The 13,793-nt window shown below is 50.4% G+C and overlaps 2 protein-coding genes across 8 annotated transcripts; one reads left to right on the forward strand and one right to left on the reverse strand.

The window, feature by feature from the left end:
• Positions 1–59: 59 nt before the first annotated feature.
• On the reverse strand, positions 60–11,226 carry LOC133142693 (receptor-type tyrosine-protein phosphatase epsilon-like). Of its 3 annotated transcripts, XM_061264135.1 has the most exons (22): positions 11,086–11,226; positions 7,505–7,624; positions 4,622–4,693; positions 4,406–4,502; positions 3,948–4,053; positions 3,710–3,783; positions 3,461–3,594; positions 2,985–3,075; positions 2,810–2,886; positions 2,704–2,740; positions 2,535–2,632; positions 2,340–2,459; positions 2,088–2,254; positions 1,883–2,018; positions 1,646–1,795; positions 1,475–1,568; positions 1,316–1,392; positions 1,113–1,247; positions 916–1,041; positions 701–852; positions 426–561; positions 60–303 (listed from the first exon to the last, which is right to left on the reverse strand). In XM_061264135.1, the coding sequence occupies exons 3-22, from the start codon at positions 4,637–4,639 to the stop codon at positions 229–231; spliced, it is 2,100 nt and encodes a 699-aa protein (XP_061120119.1). In that variant the 5' UTR covers positions 4,640–4,693; positions 7,505–7,624; positions 11,086–11,226; the 3' UTR covers positions 60–228. The 3 variants fall into 3 exon arrangements, with proteins under 3 accessions (XP_061120119.1, XP_061120120.1, XP_061120121.1); XM_061264136.1 differs by lacking the exon at positions 3,948–4,053; XM_061264137.1 differs by lacking the exons at positions 4,406–4,502; positions 4,622–4,693; positions 7,505–7,624; positions 11,086–11,226 and having other exon boundaries at positions 3,855–4,053.
• On the forward strand, positions 9,856–13,305 carry LOC133142700 (clarin-3). 5 transcript variants are annotated; one of them, XM_061264151.1, is made up of 5 exons: positions 10,134–11,023; positions 11,115–11,253; positions 11,634–11,722; positions 12,602–12,787; positions 12,910–13,305. In XM_061264151.1, the coding sequence occupies exons 1-5, from the start codon at positions 10,828–10,830 to the stop codon at positions 13,185–13,187; spliced, it is 888 nt and encodes a 295-aa protein (XP_061120135.1). In that variant the 5' UTR covers positions 10,134–10,827; the 3' UTR covers positions 13,188–13,305. The 5 variants fall into 5 exon arrangements, with proteins under 5 accessions (XP_061120137.1, XP_061120135.1, XP_061120136.1 ...); XM_061264155.1 differs by lacking the exon at positions 10,134–11,023 and adding an exon at positions 12,105–12,322 and having other exon boundaries at positions 11,205–11,253; XM_061264156.1 differs by lacking the exon at positions 10,134–11,023 and adding an exon at positions 12,129–12,322 and having other exon boundaries at positions 11,213–11,253.
• The last annotated feature ends 488 nt before the right edge of the window (positions 13,306–13,793 follow it).

Genomic DNA, 13,793 nt, shown 5'->3' on the forward strand with positions numbered 1-13,793 from the left:
TATTATACAACAAGTAAAAGAGCAAATAAACAGACACCTGTCATACATACTGCAAAATATAAATTATCACTTTGTTTTATTTAACCCATGTACAATTCTTTTTATACAGAATACAGGCGGGGCGGAGGTTTAGTTGACGTTAGGACAAGTGCATAGCAAAAAATAGATCGTTTACCAACCATCTGACAAAAAAGGACAATGACAACGTTGATAAGGCAAAGAAGCAGCTCATTTGAAGTTGGCATAGTCGGAGAAAATGTCCACAAAGTCTTGTACCACCTTGTAGCAGAAGTCGTACTGCTCCTGTCAGACCGATCGCACACGTTAATTACATTTGGTTTCGAAATATTAACAAAATTACTCAATTGAGAAAAAACAATAATATAGAAATAAAAAAATAAAACTGGCAGCGCGCCGCTACTCACCACCGTCTGGACCATGTGCGGCCTCTGCATGCGTAAACTCTTGACCGTTTGGAAAACGTCCAGCAGGCCTTCTGCCTTGACGCGCTCCAAGATGTTGCTCAGTGCAATGAACGTACCGGTCCGCCCCGCGCCGGCGCTACAAAGCCACAGAAGGCCGTTAGAGCCCCGCAGACCTTTTGGCCGTCACTCCCAAGTGGCAAAAACTTCAGGCACACGGAATCAAAAAGCATAGCTTTGGCGCCCTCCGGTGGAAACGTGCCGGACGGACAGCGTACCTGCAGTGCACCACGATGGGATGGTTGCCCGACTGCTGCTGTTGCCGCTGCACCGCCGCGATGATGTCGATCATGCCCCGCCCCTCGGCAGGGATGCCCACTTCGGGCCAGCCGTGGAAGTGGAAGTGGCGGATCACGCGCGTCGCCTTCTCCTACGTTACGACAGCCGTATTGAAATGTTTTTCATTTATAAGCGTTGTTGTGGGCGCTCTTACCGGCAGGAAGGTGAGTACCAAGTCTCGTAGGCTGAAGGCGTCGCACAAGGCGTCGCCCTTCATCTCCACGCTGTAATCGCCGTACGTCTGCGACTCCTCACTGGGCCAATACTGGTAACACTTATCCTGAAAACACACAAACACAGGTTCAACCCTTGTTTGTTTTTGTTGAGCATGGTTTTTTTTGGTCAACGAACCTGCTCCCTCTCTTGCAGCTCGGTCAGCATGACGACGGAGCGGCACTTCCACTCCCAAACCATGCGCCAGAAGTCCTCCACGGTGTGCTGCAGCGGGCCTTGCGTGGCGATGAAGTAGTCCTTCTGCCGGTATCCCTGCGGGCAGCAGAAAAAACAATTTTGAATTCATTATTATTATTAAGAAAGGTCTATGCAACACTTACGTCTATGAAGGACGCATTGACGTAGTCGGTAAACTCCTGCCCTCTCCTCATTGAGAGAATAACTCTGTTGAAGTCGTCTAAAAGAGGAAGAAAGAGCGAGCGGGTCAAACGCAGAGAGAAGAGGTGTCATCCGCAGCGTTGTTCCCCTTCTTCTCTTACACGGAATGATTTGCAACACTCGGTTCTTCTTCATGTTGGCGGGTAGGTTCCCCGTCCTCATGTTCTCCTTCATGATACGCATGTTGGTCAGTTTCTGAGGTCGCAAAAGGTCGGAATCAACACCCGAGTGCTCGCAGGAGATTTCCTCCTAAAAGCAAAATGGCCGACGACCTTGAACTCCTCCTCCAGGCCCACGCGGTCGCCTTGCTTGAAGGTGTTATGCAGCTTGTGCAGGTGTCCCTCCAGAGACGACACGTCCAGCTCCGTGTCCCCGTAGAGGTAGTACTCCAGCAGCGCCTGGTAGATGAACGAGTACTGCATCTGCGCCACGGACAGGACAGCAAAGGAGGAAGCGTGAATTTCCGACACGGCCGGCGTCCGGAGGGAAATTCGGCGGCCCCGGCTCACGTCCGTCTGGATGAGCTGCGAACGCTGCTCTCGGATCTTGGAGACAAAGCCGAAGACGTCCACTTTCTGCTCGGCGTGGATCATGTCGATCATGCCGTCGATCACGATGAACGTGCCCGTCCGACCGACGCCGGCGCTGAGGAAGGAAAACATTTTTTTTCATTATGAAGTCTTGAAAAATATTCTGCATATGCGTCCGGTGTACCTGCAGTGGACCACGATGGGCCCGGCAAAGGTCGGGTTAACGGCCTTGACCTTCTTGAGGAACTTGAGCATGCCGATGGGCGAGAAGGGCACGCCGAAGTCGGGCCAGCTGGTGAAGTGGAGCTGCGTGATCAAACGCGGCGGCGTCTTGGCGGCATCGCCGGATTGCTGCGAGCGGAACACGGCGAGGAAGGTGTCAGCACGGCACACAACCAGATGTTGTTGTTTTTTGGGGGGGGGCCCTGGAGCGTACGTGTTGTATGCAGAACTTGCGGATGGTGTAATCCACCAGCACGGTGAAGTCCTCCACTGCCACGCGGACGTTCCCGTAGCTCCAGCAGCCCTGATCCGGCCAGTACTGGTAACACTTGTCCTGAAACACATTCAAAGTATTTCATAGAACTAACGGCACAATTTTGAATTCTCCACCGCCGATATAAATACCCACTTCCTTCCTCTCCTTCAGGTTTGTCAGCATGACGACGGTCGACACCTTCTGCTCCCATATCATCCTCCAGAAATCGGCCACCGTGTCCTCTTTTGGACCTGCCGCCACAAAATTGTTATCATTTCTTTTCCCAAAGAAAGAAAACGGAAGAGTGAAGACTTCAACTTACCTTGAGCTGCGATGAATTTGTTCTTATCGGTGAAGCCCTGTCAGGAAGGAAACATTGGTCACGTAAAGTACTCGGACCGTCACGTGATCATTTATACTACGCTTACATCGATGTAGGAGGCGTTGATGTAGTCGGAGGCGGGAGATCCTTCCAGCTGAGTCAACGCCACCCTGGAATGATCATCTGCGGGGGGGGGGGGGGGAGCCATTTATGTAACCGCCGTGTCTGACCAATCGCAGTCATCCATTTCGAACCATAGCGGCGGGGCTATGAATGCTCACAGGGAAGAATGTTGGGATATCTGTTCTTGTCCTTGTTGTCGTCCTTGTTGGCCTCCTCGTACGTCCCCTGGGCGTGACCCCCCGGCAGCGACTGCACGACAACATGTCAGGCGAGCGAGCCCACGTGAGAATTTTAGTCATTTCCTCCACTATCACACCCTTCATTAGTTGAACGTATGCGCTTCCTCTATTAGCGCACGCTAAATAAAAGTCACACAGCGAACGTAATGGTGACTCAGATACTGAAACAGGAAAAGGGTATTTTTCATGTTAGGGTGCATGCATGTGTCATGGGGGGAAAAAAAAGTTTTTCCTAGTACGATGTGTAGGAAGCGCTCATCGGATTTTTGTTGCTAAATAACTGACAGGTGCCTGTAGGTGGCGGCGTGGCAATGCGGCACACGTTTGGAGTAGACGGAAAAGTAGACATCGCTCATGCCGTGTTTCTTAAAAGTGTCCAAAAATGATTTTTTTACGTTGTACTCCTCTCGGAAGAGTTTTCCGTCGTCAGCCGAGCGCAGCCTGTACTCGTCCTCCAGGTGTTCCACGGCGATGGGCGGGTAGTTCTTGGCGGCTGAAGCGGAGCTGGGAAGGAGGACCACCGAGGCGTCTGCGTCAAAAGAAGAGATCATCAATGGCGTGAAGTTCTCACGTCGTCGACAGGAAGCGGTTGTGAGCGAGACGTCTGGCGACGTTCTGCTACTGCCGCGTTGTTTTTGACTTGCCTTGCTCCTCCAGGATGCCATTTGGTATCTTCTTGTCCACTGTGGTGACCGCCGCTTTCCTCTGGTTTTTTAACCTAATAAAGGGAGACGTCCAAATCTAAGCAAGTCCAGAAGACACACACACACACAAAAAAAGGCAGCCTACCATCTGAAGCTGGAGAAGGTCGTCTTTCTCATGAGCTAACGTGTTGGGCAGACGGCGTTTGTATGTTCTCGCGCTCTCGAGTGTGTGACTTACTGGCTCGGCTGTCGGAGGGAGGCAACGAGCGCGGCTTCCTGACTCTGGGCTCCGCCTCGGCGACTAAAGGAGGAAGTGTTTGTCACCCGGAGCGCTGCCTCAGACTCTGGCCACCAGCCAATCAGTGAAGGCCCACGGTTGAGGAGGAGGAGGAGGAGGAGGAGGGGTGAGACCCTGGCGTTTGTTTATAGACAAACGCCGCATACTTCGCCTTGCAATGTACTAAGCCACAATCAAGTCGGCACGATTCGGTTGACAACGACGCAATTGTCCAGATTCAGTTTGCTGCTCGTTGCTAGGAAGAATTTGTAGTGCCCTGCCCACTCGCTCTAAAAACAAAACTCAAGTGGTGACGTAGCTTAGCCTTTCTGGCACGTTAGCATTCGAAGCGACGGATTGAACACAAACGGTGCAGCATCAGATGTAGACTGTCAGATATGTTGGGGGGGGGGGGTCACCTGAGGAAGTACCAGGCCAGCAGCACAACGACCAAGAGCAACAGGGACAGGACCAGCACGGTGGGGAGGACGTGGTGGCCAGTGGACGGGACGCCCTCTGAGGGACAAATAGTTCTTCATTGTTTACAGACATTCTAGACGGATCCCTCAGCGGCATTCTTAAGCCGTGAATTACTGCGTCAGGCGAAAGTGATGACTGCTTTGCGTGCTGCTCACCTCGGGTATGGTTGCCATTGCTGCTCGAATTCGATGATGTTGTGGTTGCCACCAAAAACAGAAGCATTGTGACTGCGGGGGAAAAACAACAACAAGACGGATATTAAATTTCCCCGCGTGGGAACGCCAAAGGAAGAATAGCCCTGTTCACATTGGCCCCAATGTGCTCATCCAGTCAAGGAGTCACAACGGAGCCATACACTCATTCATGAAAGCGCTGCGCGGTTGGCCACAAGAGGGCGCAACTGTCCATTGTTTGGAAGTCAGACTCCGCAAAATGGCACCATTTCATTGAGAAAACTGCAAAGATTCATAACTCAAATAAATGAGTCGCTATTTATTCATTCATTTATTCGTTGATTGATATTTTTATTTGACCGCATGTCAAATATGTTTTATGCCAAAACAGATTAAGCTAATATTTGAACTGATTATGTACATTGAATGGGAATGTAAAAGCCTACATGTAAAACATGCACGCTTTATATATATGTGTCCATGCGCTCAATGTGACTCAACGTGGCGGACGGCAGGGCGTCCCACGACATTGGTTTTAATTATCTGGCTTCGGCGAGACATTTAAAGACCTGCTGCTGCTGCTGCTGCTGAGAGACGCAACAGACCTTGAGAGGTTTCATTGTGTTTTCAAAGCAATGAAAAGTCACATATTGCATCACCTCAAGGCTGCAGGTGTGCGCCACAGCTGCGCGAAGAAGAAGAATGGCTAAGTGTGTCATCAATGAGGTGGTTGTGTTGCGGTGAGCTGCCAGGCAGCATCCCACAAAAGGGATGGGAGGGGATGCTGGAGGAATTTGGAGTCAGCACGGGCCGGGTGGAGGGAGGAGGAGAAGGTGCAGGTCAATATCAATTCCCCGGGGCATCAATATGCGAGGAGACCCCATTGAAAGACTGATGAGGGGGCAGGAGGAGGAGTCGGGAGCGAAACCCCCTCATCTTCGCCCCTCCCTCTCGAGGACGGTTGGCTATTTGTGAGTATTCATGATGTCATCAACTTTAGCGGAAAGTCCCGAAAATGAGTTCAACTAGCTGTCCTTGTGTCCCACTCTCACAGCGACCTGTGTGTTCATCCTCTGAGCTCTCCGTGACTTCCCCGAGGCTCGTCGCCTATTGTTGTTCTCTTTAAGCTTCTCGGGCGGCGCATGACCCATCGAGCATCTCTCTCACTTCCTTCCCTTGCACAATGTCCCCGATATCGCTATTCATAAAGCGCTGTTCTATTCCCACAAGCGTCTCATTTTTCAGCGTGAGGCGGCCAAACAGCACACGCCTCAAATTAGACTTTTTTTTTTTTCTTTTCTTTCCAAGCATGAGTCATCGTTTAGCTGGGGTCAGACGGTCGGCAAATGGCGGCCGCGGCGCTTGTGCAACGTCCTCATCGGCCATCATGAAAATTTTGGAGACGTCTGTACTTTGGGATGGGAAATGTTGGCGAGGAGCTTCGGGGAGGGTTAGCGTCACCCCGCATGACCAGACATCTGGATGCTCATCAAAAGCTTTTGTTCTCAAGATGTGGACTGTACAGCGTGAGATCTCACAAGTCATAGTGACTCGGTACAAAAAAAAATAAAAAACCTCCCAGAGGTCTTTCGAGCGCTCACAAGCGCTGCCTCTTCCTGCAGACAAGGGCGGCGTCAGACTAGCTGAGCGCGGTTCTCACCGGGCACAAAGTCCCTCTGTCTCCTCATTGGGGAATTGGCAAAGTGGGCGGCGGGGAATGTGAGGAGCTCGCAGCAAAGGTACGGTGGGATGTCTGACCGCCAGAGCGTTTATGACTGCGACCTGAGGCGAATGCTGACACCACGCTCGCTACTCGCTAGCCCCCCCGCCCATGAATCAATGGCGCCTCTTTCCCGGGGGCTCCAGCCGGCGCTAATGACCTTGGAGACCCGCCGACTGACGCGCTGCGGTATCGACTGCGCCCCCACCCTCTCCAGGCGCCGCCGCCGCCTTCAACATCTTGCAACGTGTGTGCAGATGAGGAGAGCACGAAAAAGTCAACCGCGATTATTCTTTTTGTGCTTTGTTGGTAAACAAAGTCAATGACAAGAAAATAGACACGACTTTTTTCGCTTCTATTTATAGCCAATTTCAAGTCCCACTTGTAAAAGTATGCATGCTCCCAGTGAGAGAGGGAGGAAGGGAGGCCAGCGGTGGAGAAACGAGCGATGAGCGCCGCCGAACAAACACCCTCTTGATTCGTGAAGAAGAGAGGAGGCGTGAGGAGGACAAAGTGAAAAGCCCACGCAGAGAAGACGAGAGCCGTCTTGGACAAAACCTTCCTTCTGAGGCTCTCTTTTTTTTAAAAAAAAAAACAACCTCTGGCCGACTGGGAGGGCAAACAATTGCTGTTGCCATGGCGAAGAGCGAGCATATCACACTTCATCTCCCGCTGCCCGCTTTCTTATCACAGTCGCCGCCGCTGACAAACATCAGCGTCGTTGAAATTCATTCAGTTCATTCCGCAGCGAGCCAGCCAAACGACCGGTTGTTAAAAGAGACAAATTGTCTTTTAAAACACACAGAAGTAGTGCTTGAGGAGACGATAGTGATGTGAGCAAAAAAAAAAAAAGGGACACATTCTCCATCTGCTGAGCAACACACAGTTTCCTGTCCTGTGCAGCCGAGCGGCACGTTGGCCTTCCTGTATACTGTGCTACGGAGGAAACCCGAGTGAAACAGCCACCCCCCCCAAAAAAAAGAAAAAAAAAATCCCTGGATAAGCCTGGAATGCTCACAGAGGTGAGAGTCATCTTATGAAAACACAACCAGTGCTGTCAAGTTAGCAATTTGCCTGTCATATTTATTGAGCAATACTTTCGAACACAAAACAAATCTGGATGGAAAGTAGAAAACAAGCCTCACCTGTTAAAGCGAGCCAAGGGTGACTTCCATAGCAGCCGGGTCACATGACGGGAGGAGGGTCACATGGTCCTCGGGCGACCTGGGCGCCGGGAAGCGGGTGACGCGGCTCGGCGGCACCGCCTGCAGTTGAAAAAAAACAACACAACATGTTAGATGTGTAGATGTAACGTAACAATAGGAAAACGCGCATATTCTTTATCCTCGTTTGAGTAGCTGTGACTTCGGCGTGTTTTCTTGCGGCCAGGAAAAAGAAGAGAAGAGAATGCCTTTGGGAGTGGCCTGCGGGCTACGCTTGCTGCATAATTATGTCGTTTGACTCCAAGGGGAGACTCATAAAACGTAGATGACGGTCACAACACGTAAATGCGGCTAAGGAGGCGACATTCAAATGAGCGAAGAGCGGTTCAACAAGTTTGCTTTTTGTCCAGTGGAGCAAAATCAGAGATGCTTCCTCATGATCCTCACATTTGATTTGATCCCGGAAATCTGGTCGTAATCTGATCGCTAATCCCAGCGTCCCCTCGAGGGAAGGGGGGGGTGCGTGGCACAATTTATACATCAGAGAGAATTCAAACTTCAAGTCCTTCAAATCTTCCTTCTCCACGTTGCTCTACTAGCGTGATGCAAAAAAAAAAATGTGGCGGGGAGCGTGGCAAGTGGTCGCCATGGAGACAGGCTGGCGCAGGAGAGAGGTGGATTACAGCGCGGGGGGCTGGGGGGGCGTTCTCGCCTCTCGCTTTCTCTCTAGGCTGCGGTGATAGATGAACGTGCAAAATCTGCTGCATGCGTCCCTTCCCGCGCAAAGAGGTCAGCAGCTCGCCGCCAGCCATATCTGAAATAGATCACCGAGTTCCAGTTTTGGTGCAACGTGGATTATTTTGTCTACAGGTGCTGTCACGGTTTTCATTTGTAGCACGTTGTGGCCCGAGAAAGCGGCCAAAGGTTAGATCTTGCGTTCGGGCTCGGAAGCCAGTTCTGCTTTTACGTTATCTTTGCCGCCGATGTCAGGTCACAGAGGGGAAGAAACAGCTTGTTGCCATGGTAACACATGTGGTCTGCAGGTTATGGAGGAGGCGCTGCGTAGGAGGGGGGGGTTGCAAGAGGTCCAAAAATGTCAAACAAGCTGTTGCCCGCGTGAGCGTCGCTGATTTGAGACGTGACGAGCGCTTGGACACCTTGGCTTTTAGGTTGCGGTCAATTTGAATCACGCATCAAACGAAGATCTGGGAGTGCGCCCAACAAATCCGTTTATAGAGCGAAGAGCTGACACGCACACACAAAGTGTCGCTTGTCAGCTACAATCACGTTTCTATTTGGGTTCTTTGAAAAATGCTTCGGGATCTCAGTCCAAGGCGCTATCAAAGCGCTTCTGCTACGACGGCTCTTGCGGTCAACAGGATGCAGTGAAGGGACAGGAAGTAAGCAGAAAACCACAGGAAGCGACCTCCAGAGCGACCTTGGCGACGCAGCGTTGGGGATTCGCCTCCCCTGGTAATTTTGTCATTGGCGCGAGCTGACCCACCGGCGAGAAGAGACGCCATTTGCATAGACAGACTGCCTGAACGAAAGCAAACTACAGTTTTCATATTTACATTAGATTCATCGATGGGTCGAACAATCATAATCGGAGGGTTGGCTGGTGCTAAAATAGAGCAAGGTTGAGTCCGAAAAGGAAAGGGGGATGGGGGGTGTTGGGGGGGGGGGCTGGCTGGTGGCAGTGTCTTCCTGTCATGTGCTTCAACAAAAACACAGACGTGACAGGCTTTGCTTTGCTCGGCCATGCTAAACCAGATTAGCGGGAGGGGAGGGCTGGACAAAAACGTCATCTTTGGCAAATATGACCTCAAACATTGACTGCTGTCGGCGCGCACACACAAACACACACACACACACACACCCCTCTGAAGTGGGAGCAGGAATTTCCCACACTTGTGCTCTGTCAATTTTGAGAGGGGCTAGTAATGGCTAGGCCAGGGTTTGTTTTTTGGAGTTTTTCCTTTGGCAAGTTGGAACTCGCCGGTCACACGCCAATAACACGCCTGCCTGTAGGAATGTAGGCGGCTGCAAAAACAAAACAAAAAATCTCCAAAGTTGTTTGTGGCTTGGAGGTTGCTAACGCATCATCGAAGGTCATAGGGCACATTTCTTTCCGGTGCGTTTGAGGAAGTTCAAAGTTGCGTAAAACGCAGCGGCCTAAGAACACTCAAAGAGTGGACGTTTTTGGATTCTGTCGTTTTGGAACGCGCCACGTGACATGACGCCGCTACCAGTCGCTTGATTAGTGGCGGGCGTGGCGGGCGTGGCGGCGTAAACAAAATGCACAAAGAAGCCGTAGGTGGGCGTAGTATCAGTGGGCGTCTCAATCCGAACGGCGGATGACGTCCCTCTACACAAAGCGAAAGACGAGCCCACCCAATCACCCAACCACAGAGTCACCATGTCGGGCCTCCTCCGGGGGGACAGAAAAAAAATGCACGGATTAGACAGTCATTAATACCCAATCTGGATTAAAGGCGATCTCGAGGCCGTGCGACACAGCTGCGGATTAGTCGCACGGCGGGCGAAAGACAATAGCGCTTTTTGTTCCTGCCGCGTAACAATAGGACGACTCATTTCAAACAAGGTCAGCAGTGATTACACAACTGAAGGGGTTTCTTTTTTGGAGTGGGGGGGGGCTTCTGATGCCGGATAACAATATTGAATAAAATTGGGAATTGAGGATTCCCCGTACAAAGGCGCCATCCCGCATCAGCGGTGGCTCCGACAGAGCTGTCATGCCGCATGTTTGTCTTCCGTGTCATTATTGCGATTATTGAAGCGGAAGGTTTGCATTCTGCGGTTTGTGGTTTGCAAGCGGACGCATGCAAGGTCGTGATTGCCACACGTTGGCGACGTGCTTTGACACACCAAACTTCCAATTCCACTTTGATCAAAGGAAGGCGGCACGGCGGCACAACTGACAGTTTCAAAGGCTTGACACGGTCATCAAAACAACTTTTGCAATACCTACAGGAGTTACCAAAACCACCTTGACTACAATACCAGAAAGAATATCTAAATATATATCAAATATAATACTTTATTTCTAGTTATTTTTTTCAATGCCTTATAGTTTTTATTTGAATATTTGAACATTTTTCTGTAATACTTAGTTATTATTGCAACAGTTTATTTTTATTAATAATTTATTTGTTTGCATGCTCCAAATTATTTTTGCAACTTCTCTGTGAGGCAACATCGAACTACGTAGATACTGGCAAGGATGCTCACAGCTCGCCATGGACTTCTCAGGGGAAGCATGAATCAATTTAATCGGGGCAGGAATGACACGAACGATAACTTTAAACACGCACATCGTTTCGGGGGAGGGGCTTCGAAAGGGGGTGCGCATTACAAATCACCGCGGAGTGAGGAAAATAGACGAATATGGCTCATTTGAGATGTCAAATGCACATTTTACGAGGCGCAGAGAAAGCGTGACAGACAGACAGACAGGTGGGAGAGGGGAAAAAATGCACGGTAAGCGAAGGGAGAGCTGCACGACGACGACGAGTTATGGCAGCAAAATGAACTAAACTCACCTGGGAGGCTTCAACATGTGTCCCCGCAGCGCTGAGTTTGTCGGAGGGACGCCGAAAAAAGAAGGCGAGGCGAACATGGGAGCGTTCGGCGTGGCCGCCTGCCTGTCAGTGTCAAAGGAGGAGCCAGCAAGGAAGCCAGCCAGCCAGTGTTTACTCCAGCGAAAGCAGGTGGCGACAATCATCTGTCTCTTCCAAAGATTGGGAAATGCCGCCCTCCTGTGGACATTATGTATACTACATCAGCTTTCACTTTCTGTTGGGACAGAACAACGATCCAGTATGTTTATTTGGGAAGATTTGGGATAAAGTCCTGTGCAAAAGTGTATTTATATGTGCATATTTTTTAAAAAAAATTGTTTATTTTATTAAAATATATCATTTAATTTACAATTTATCGGTTAGCATTACACAGGCTTTTTAACCCAGTGGAAGTTTAGAGTGGGGGAGCAACACATGTAAACAGACCACATAACTTCCCTGTGAATGATTAATATTGCTGCTGAGTAACTGACATTTTTGGCTCAATGTGTTATATGTGCTGCCCCCAGGTGGTCTAAATTCGCACACATGAGGAAGCAGTACATCCACTCATTCAAGACAGGGGCGTTGCCGTTCCTGGCAGGGCCTGCACGCCGAGGTAAATCATTCATCTTAATTGTGCTTTATGACCCTCAACGTGGACTTCGACTTTGAGACGGGGATCCCCCGACACTTTAGCAAGGACTCGGCAGAACGTATTAATTACAGCCGCCTCTCGGGCCTTTTGGGAAACTGTCACAGAGACACACAAGAAACTCACTTGCTTCCTGTCTGTAGACACGGCCCAGTCTAAATCTGACTCAAAGGACATTGTTGTAGCCTTGGCAACCGCATTTGTGTTTCACCGCATAGTCAAAGGTCATAGTCATAACTGGGGCGGTTTTATGGCCAGCGTTTCACTCCACCCTGGAAGATAGACACACACACAAACACACGTCTTCATTCTGAGACCTGAGCGTAGCCGGCATGCCGTCCACCAGCAAGACCCTGCACTTCCTGTCCAGCGCGCTGGTCACCTGCATATCGGCGGGTCTCCTGGGCTTCGCCATGTCCACGGCATGGGCCACCAAGAGCATGGAGTGCGCCCGAGACGGGAACGACTTCTTCAACGGCACCGCCTCGGTCACGCTGGAGATCTTCGGCGGTAGACTGGAACGGGATCTTTGTCCCCTCTTTGGAGCGCCCGTTGACTTCCAAGGTTGACATGTCTCATTTGTTATACTAACATCAAATAAGAGAAAACACAAGCAGGACTTGAGATCATTTCTTGGCGTCCACGACATTTCTTCATTTCTGTTATTACTTCTAATGTGAGCTGATACAATGTTAACGTCGGCAAGGATTTGACATCCTTTGTATGATTGGTACAATTTCCAATGATGAAATGATAATAGATCAAATGCTAGCATGCTAGTATGCAAACATGGAGCGAGAAAGCAACACTGGTTAAGAAATAACTTTTGTGTCGCCCTGGCAGTTTTCCCCAAGTTGATGGAGACTCAAGGTGTCCCGTTGGCGCTACACACCGTGACTTTGGTTCTGCTGGTGTTGTGTCTGCTGTGCTCGGCCCTCAGCATCCTTATCTCGCTGTACAATAGTGTCAGCAACCCGTACGAGACCTACATGGGGCCTATCGGCGTCTACACCTGCAGTGCCATGAGTGGTGAGACACGCTGTGTGGTGAAACACAAGCATTTGGCAAAAAATGACTTCACGGTTTTGGCCTATAGCGCCCTCTACTGCTCGAGCATGCACTTTACACTCACTTTTTTCTTTCCTATATAGCGTGCTTGTCTGTAGTGGTGCTCGTCATCTTCGTGGTGTACTTCAGCACGACCCCGGTGGCGGAGGACCTGGTGAGGAGCTTCTCCGCAAACGTCCCAGTGGAGCTGAAGATCAAATCTTTCCAGATGGAGCTGGGCTACTACCTGGTGATCCCGTACGCGGCGCTGTCGCTGCTCGCCATCGGCCTCATCTATATGTACGACCACGCCGCCTACACTCAGCGGCGCGAACAGCAGCGGCCCACCGAGGACGCCCCCAAGGAGATCATGATGTACTAGCCGCCTCCCTAATTGAGGGAACGTCAATTAACTTATTGCAAATTGCGGGTTGGGGCTGTGAACTGTAAATAGTGATGCGAGTCCTCAAATTTGTAAATCACAATGTTGCTTCATCCTTTGTGAAATCTCTTTTTTGTTTGACCGACACTACGACATTTGAGAGAAAAAGGCAACTCACCTCGTCCGAGTGTTTTCGTAATGCAGTTCCCATTCAGAAGCGCCACTAAAAAAAAAAAAAAAAAAGATGTTAAAAAAAAAACAACAACAAAGAAAGTGAAGGCAAAGGTTTTTGTCACGGCAGCTGCCGGCGTTGACATAGCATCAGGGAGCCGAGGTGTCCCGTGTCCCATGGCTCACCTGGACCGTGTTGGGACACGTCTCCTCTCGTAACGCCGGCTAACCGCCTTCAAAGAGCCTCTCGCACTTCAAGGCGGCTGCGGCGGGACCTGGCAATTTGCTTTTTGGGGCGAATATGGATTATGTTTCGGAGGATGTGCACTCGGCCGAGAGGAAACGGGAAGCGGGCCCCTCCGTTTGATCTGCCGACGAGGCAATTAGTCATCGTGTGCCGTTTTTTTTTTTCCCAAAATAGGATAAATAGGCTGA

This window comes from Syngnathus typhle, linkage group LG18 (genome assembly GCF_033458585.1).
Source record: "Syngnathus typhle isolate RoL2023-S1 ecotype Sweden linkage group LG18, RoL_Styp_1.0, whole genome shotgun sequence".
NCBI lineage: Eukaryota > Metazoa > Chordata > Actinopteri > Syngnathiformes > Syngnathidae > Syngnathus > Syngnathus typhle.